This window comes from Babylonia areolata, chromosome 7, assembly GCF_041734735.1.
Source record: "Babylonia areolata isolate BAREFJ2019XMU chromosome 7, ASM4173473v1, whole genome shotgun sequence".
NCBI lineage: Eukaryota > Metazoa > Mollusca > Gastropoda > Neogastropoda > Buccinidae > Babylonia > Babylonia areolata.
Genome location: NC_134882.1, coordinates 35,449,462 through 35,456,496, shown reverse-complemented (window position 1 = coordinate 35,456,496; position 7,035 = coordinate 35,449,462). Strand labels below are relative to the sequence as shown.

At 41.8% G+C, this 7,035-nt stretch overlaps 1 protein-coding gene across 4 annotated transcripts in view; it reads left to right on the top strand.

Annotated features, from left to right (window-relative positions):
* Positions 1-116: 116 nt before the first annotated feature.
* LOC143284005 (TBC domain-containing protein kinase-like protein) overlaps positions 117-7,035 on the top strand; it is a 38,413-nt gene continuing 31,494 nt past the window's right edge. The window contains exons 1-6 of one of the 4 annotated variants that reach the window (XM_076590527.1): positions 121-153; positions 1,428-1,561; positions 2,073-2,456; positions 4,433-4,505; positions 5,384-5,498; positions 6,773-6,846. In XM_076590527.1, coding sequence (XP_076446642.1) covers positions 2,264-2,456; positions 4,433-4,505; positions 5,384-5,498; positions 6,773-6,846 — 455 coding nt within the window. In that variant the 5' untranslated portion in view covers positions 121-153; positions 1,428-1,561; positions 2,073-2,263. Of the gene's footprint in view, positions 154-1,427; positions 1,562-2,072; positions 2,457-4,432; positions 4,506-5,383; positions 5,499-6,772; positions 6,847-7,035 lie in introns of all 4 variants that reach the window. The other 3 variants (XM_076590529.1, XM_076590528.1, XM_076590530.1) reach the window with 3 other exon arrangements.

Sequence of the window (7,035 nt, the reverse complement as noted above, 5' to 3'; positions counted from 1 at the left end):
ACTTGTCTTTCAAGCTTAATATAAATATTACTCTAGTATATATTGTTTCAGCGCAATGTGGATTTTAACTTTTTTTTTCTCGTCCTTGACCTGATACCTGTTTTTCTTCCTTCCGGCAGAGAATTGTCTTCTGCTTCTTGGGGGTGTGAGCAGGTACAAAATCTTTGTTCTTTTTCTCTCACGGAGCGCAGTAAGTTAAAAAAACAACAACAACAACAAACAAAAAACACCCTCTAAATTAATAGGGAGAGGGTCGTTAAAATCAACTTTATTTTTTCTGTCGGCTCATGAATAGCCAAGTTGTCAACGCATTCTCAACTCGAACGATTCTTAAGGTCTGTACCTCCCCGCCTTGGCTATTTTGATTGAACATTGTCTTTATGGAGTCGGCTTTACTACCCCTGTTTACTGAGCATTTTGTAGTTTTATAAAGTTGGATCAACAGTGCATGGGTGAGAAAAACGTGAAAAGAAATGGGAAATGAAGGAATTAATTACATATGGATTTTTATACCCCAAGACTATCAAATCAAGATAAATAGATTTTTTTCTCTCAACTGTCTGGATTTGGGATGCCCTGCCCTCCTCAGCTCTTTTTGTCTGTTTCCCAGTGAATTTGGATTGATGATGGCATGGACTGCTAATCAATGTATTCTCAGGGACTGCTATGGCAGCCTGATTAGCCTGTCAGGAGACATGGACATACCTCAATGCCTGTGAGATTGTTGTCCAGTATGTATTAGCTTACTACATTATTCGTCTTGTGAAAAAGAAAAGGGGTGTGTCCTGTCATATTGTTAAGTTGCAGCAAGATTAAATAGGGGTGGAGGGGGTGTGGCAATATGATCAACTTGTACAAGTTTATTCATGGTAATTACAGGGACCTCATATCACATGCTCCAATTGTTGGGAAATTTGGGGGAATAGTCTTAAGCTGAGCAAATCATTATAGACTGAATGTGTATGAAGCTCCTTCACAGAACGACTTGTGAACTCATGGAATAGTTTATCAGACACAGTCGTAATGGTGCCAACAGTCTCAACCTTTAACCCTTTCAGCCCATTAGGGTCTTCTGCCTGTGGCCGTCACTTTGTCTACACTGGTTCCTAATTTCATCTCCTTCACTTTCCCATGAATTATCAAAAGAATTTCTAGACAAATCATCATTATTTGGATTGAATTTGCTGCAAGAGTCCATCATAATTTCATTGAGCTCTAAACTGCGCAGTAAGCCTTAGACGTTTTACCATATCAATTCGGAAAACAAGATAAAAAACACACTAATCATTTGATTTTTGGAGCGAAACTTCGCGTGCCAGTGAGGAAGGAAGTTAAGTTGGTGTTACTTCCCTTACCTAGCAGTTTCATGCATAATAATGAGCTGATGAACTGGTTTAAATAAACGGATTTGTTCCCCTGCCTGTCAGGCGGGCTTAGGTGGAGAATGGCGATCAGTGGCGCACACCTCTCAGGCGGGCGCAGGCTTGAATGAGTTAAGAAAAGACTTGCCATATACTGGATCACCCTACCTTCACTGTACGGGCCAATATGCTACACATAGGTAGGCCATGCATGTCACTAAAAATGATTGATTTTTTTTTACCTACAGAATGATGAACAGGCCTACAATGTCTACCAAATTCAAGCTAAAGTTCAAGTGAAGCAATCAATGCTTGTGTGCAAATGAAAACTATGATCTAGGATCTTTTGTTAGCAATGTAGGTGCCAACACTCCAGTGCACTGTTGCTTTGTGTGTCAGTCTTTATCATTGTCGACAGGGAGATGATATTTCACAGGTTGCTCATATATCCTATGGCTTCTTTTCAAGTGTTTAAATACATTTCTGTCATGTATACACCAGCTTATCTCTTAATCTTTAAGTTAAAAAAAAAAATCCCCAACTCTTCAGTTCATCAGTCAGATATGATCATCTTAGATGAACAGACTATAAATAAATAAACAAACAAATCTTCAGTTCATTTAATCATTGATATTCTAAGTATTGTTTTTTTTATTTTTAGAAAATTATAAGTAGTTAACTAATGGTAACTTGTTTTCTCATTTCTTTCAGCAATTGTGAACAGACCCATCTCCATCAGTGCTTGTGACCCAGTTCTCTCAGTGGTGGTGACCCAATTTTGTCAGCACCAATGACCCAATTCTCTCAGTGTTGGTGACCCAATTCTCTCAGTGTTGGTGACCCAGTTCTCTCAGTGCCAGGGATTCATTTTCCGCAGTGCCGGTGATCAAACGAGGGTCACCATGGCCACGTTGGGGAAGGCTGACTTTGGTGTGACGACCTTCTATGCAGCCAGTCATCCTAACGACAAGTGTGGTGCCAATGGCCTGCCCTTGACCCCCAACTCCATCAAGGTCATGGGTCGTTTCCAGTTCCTGACCACTCTGCAACATCCCCGCCTCTGTCGTTACCTGGACATTGCCAAGTCAAAACACGGTACTGGATGCCTGGCCTTAGGCTTCCTTCTGCTGTGTGGACTGGAGTGGAGTGTATTGTATTGTATTGTATCATATTGTATTGTATTGTATTACTCATTTGTATGTTAGGTGGTGGTAATGGTTGTGTCTTTGGTGCATGTAATGTTATGATGTTGTGTACAAGGTCTGAGGGGAATTTTGGGGTTTCATTATCAGCGTCGGCTTTTTTTATTTTTGATGAAGAGTCAAAGACTTGAAACATTCTTTTATCTTCATCTTAAGGTACCTTTGATTTTACGCCACGTGTTATTATTTTTAACTTTATTAATGTTTACCTTTGCATGGCATTAGTGACAAGGGAAGTCACTCTGATGTGTTCATGCTATATCGGAAGTATTGATGTGGTAGATCTGGCTAAGTTACGATGATATGACAGTGCATTTCACAGATAGTAGGTCAGTAGCCAAGTGGTAAATTCACTGAGTTTCACAAGATGTAGGGATCAGATCCCAGCAGTGTGTGAGTAAAGGGTAGGTCATATGCAGCAGAACTGCTTGTGCCTGAACCTTGTTCAAACACAGAATATTAAAACATACACAGTAAAGATTTGTATCCACGTCAGCACCAGTGGTTGGCTTTTGGAAGCAGGAAACAAATCAGCAGCATTTCACAGCCCACCAAAATGGGGTCTGGGTGCTAAGCAGTGAAGTAGTGCACTTGCCCAGTATTGTTAAAACACAGGATTGCTGAGCTCTCTTTCAGGAGGTTGTGAGTTCAGATCTGCAAAATAAAGATTGGCATTTCCACTGCTCATAATAATTAGGTGGTGGTCTTGTGGTGCCTGAGTACTGTTATATATATATATATATATATACCTGTTCCTTCTCATGCCTGTGATGTTATGTTCTTTGGCCACACGGCAGTGGATGTAAACATTGAACCTGTATGCTACCAGACTGGGCTAAGAAGGCTGGTCCATGTGAAGGCCTGTGCCAATGCTTGAAGGGGGATTAACATGCATTTATTAACTGCATGCAGGTTTACAGACATTTCAGAACTCACTCACTTTTTAAGGTTATTGTTGTAGGCTACAGTCCAGTAGTCTAACATGTCAATTGTCTGACGTTCATTTGTTTGACATGTTGAAAGTCAGGTGTATTGATAGTTGGACATGGCAATGGTCCAACATAGCAATGGTCTGACAAAGCAGTAGTCTGAAAAGCCGTTGTACTAAGACATTAAGTCCACTGTAGCTATGTTTCAATGTGGCAAGAATCTGAATTTTATTGTTTTGTTGAAGACATGAACATTTTGTTATACTACACATTTGTTTCTCCCTTAATTTTTTTTTTTCCATGAAATGTTATTGGTTTGTTTTTGAACAGTCATTTCAGTATTTTCAAGTCATTTACAAATATACACACATTTCTATCTCTCTGTCTTGTTGTCTGTCTGTCCCTCTCTCTGTCTCTCTCTCTGTGTCTCTCTCCCTTGCCCCTTCTGTATATATAGTGAGAGAAAGAGAGAGGGGGAAGGCAGACACTTACAGGCAGGGAGACTGGAAGGTATGTAGGCAGTTATAATCTGAATCAGGCAGACATACAAAGAGAAGCGGAAAGGGCAATTGGGGAAGTGAGAGAGAAATGGAGAGAGACATACAGACAGACAAAGAGGGGAAGAGAGAGAGAGAGATGCATACATCCATATTGGCAGGCACTGTGTGATTTATAGAGCTGTGTATAGTTTCAGACCACAAGTCAGAAAAAAAAAGTGTCAGACTGAATACATGTCAGATTGCCCTGTCAGATCATTGCTGCATTGGACCTTCAACATGTCCAACTACTGTCATGTGGGATTAATGAGACTGATGATGACATATCAGACATTGCTATGTCGGACTATCAAGATGACACCATTGTTGTATAGGGGTTGATACGTAATGATGACCAATGATTGAACAGGATGTGTTGTATTGACTGTGATGATGTGTGGCAGAGCGCATGCTGGTGGTGTCAGAGTACTACCCAACAACACTGCAGAGCCAGTTGTCCACTGGAAAGTATTCCAGGTATGGCAGTCAGTGGAGAGAGAAGGGGCTGTGGGGGGGGGGGGGGGGGAGAGAGAGAGTTTTTGTGTATGGTGTGTGTGTCTGTGTGTCCGTGTGTCCGCATGCCCACTTTGTTTTCTATTTAGGATTGAGACTTGTTTTTAATCAGACAGTTGAGATAAACATATCCAACAGATAATCAGACAGTTTTCATGTCCATTGCTTTCCACTTGTGCTGGCTGAAGATTGCTAGTCTGCTTGTGACTGTCTTGGAGCACAAACAGGCAATTCACATGACAGGCAGATGAGCTTATTGAAGATGGAAGGATTCCCATTGCATGAAGGTGTAAGAGCAGTGGATATAGTATATACTATTATAATGGTTGTGTCAGTGAACTCTGATTTACTAGTGTTGCAGTGATTAGAAATCTGGTGGGGTTTTTTTTGTTCAGACAAGGGTTTGCAGATAAATTATGATTTGTACATCAGCAAGTTGCTGTGAGTATTAACTATTCCACATCAAAGTAACACAGGTAGAATGATAAATATTCATTCACACATTGAATCCATTTGATATTAGAATGCTTAGTTTACAACAAAATAATTGGTTTGGCAGAACAAGAAGTATTCATTCACACATTGATCCCATGTGATATAATGCTTATTTGGTGTCATTTTCTGTACCATGTCAAACTGATGCAAACCAGGCTTATCTGTTTGCTCTCCTCGGCCAAAAAAATTTGGGGCAACTCAGTAATAAGACGATTAGTTTGTTTCAAAATGATGCATAGGCAGAACATTGAGTATCCGTTTTCACATTGATTCCAGAAAGGGCTTCAGTACTTAGTTCAGTGGCAGTGAAGGTGGTATTTATAACCAGAGTGACTGGCTGTGTGCAGTGAAAGCAGTGTGGTGCACGTGGGTCACCAGATCCTGGAGGCCCTCAGCTACCTGCATGCTAAAGGCGTCACTCACCGCAGTCTGTCCATGGACAACCTTCTGCTCCAGACCCCTGTCAGTCAGGATTTCCTTTCGTCATCCTCCCCCCCCACCCCCACCCCGGCGGCCACTTCTCTGTTTGCCTTCCCCTTTCCTGCTTCTCTAATTCTGTGGTTCACTTCTTTCACTGCTGCTTCTTTAGTTTAAGGTCTTTTTCACTGTTGTTTTGTGATATTAGATGAAAACAAACAAACAAACAAACGAATACACTCTTGTATTGAGTTGGACTTTGTTTGCCTTTATGCATTGTTAATCAGTGTGTGTGTGTTTGTATATGTGTGAATAAGTTTGTGCTCAGAGTTTCTTTTTCATGTTGGAAAGGGGAAAAATGCACTGTGATTGATGTTATGTTGATTTCTTGTAGTTGTGATAAATCCCAGACCCTCCCCACCCTTTCTGTGTGTTTGCTTGTGATCAGCAGGCGTGGTGTGTGCACATCAGTGACTGAAACATCACTGTCCCAGAGACACACAGACTGGGACAGGGGTCAGACAGTAGTACTTCTCTGTTCACGGGCTGAAACTCACACTTTCACCTGTATGAACTAATGAGCTGCTATGTGCATTCCTGCTTTTACCTGGCTATCTGGGCAGCTTTAATCTTATTTTCAAGGGGTTTGCATGCTAGGTATGTTCTTGTTTCTATAACCCACAGAATGCTGACATGGATAACAGAATCTTTAAAGTGCGTATGTGATCATCCCATGCATATACTTTCGAAGGGGGTTCAGGCACTAGCTGGTCTGCACATCTGTTGACCTTAGAGACTGGAAAAATCTCCACCCTATACCCACTAGGTTTAGTGACCAGTATTCAAATCAAGGATCCTCAGATTGACAGGTGCAACAGCTGAGTAGTTAAGATTTGGACTTCCGATGTGAGGGCCCCAGTTTCAAGTCTCGGTCACGACACCTGGTGGGTTAAGGGTGGAGATTTTTTCTGATCTCCCAGGTCAACACATGTGCAGACCTGCTAGTGCCTGAACCCCCTTCATGTGTATGTGCATGCAGAAGATCAAATACTCGTGTTAATGATCCTGTAAACCATGTCAGCGTTTGGTGGGTTAAGAAAACATAAACGCACCTGGCATGCACCCCCCTGAAAACAGAGTATGACTGCTTACATTGGGGGTGTGGGGGTAAAAACAGTCATATTTGTAAAAGCCCACTCTTGTGTACAAGTGAATGTTGGAGTTGCAGCCCATGAACAAGGAGGAAGAAGGTAAAGAAGGACCCTCAAAGTCCAGTGTTGTGCTGGCCGTTTACTGACTGACCTGTCTGTGTTCCACAGAATGATGTCAAGCTGGCGGAATACGGAATGTACTACATGACTGACTGGGGAGCTGACGTCAGCTTTCCCATTGGGTGAGTCACACCACACTTCTTCCCTCCCTTGAGAGAGAGCTCGCCTTCACCATGGAAATGTCCGTCACACTGAGGAGAGGAGGGAAAGAACAGGAAAAGAAAAGGGAGAGAAAGGGACGAGCAAAGAAAGATGGCATTGAAGAAAAAAAAAGGACAATGGAAAAGAAAAGACAAAGCAATGCATAGAGG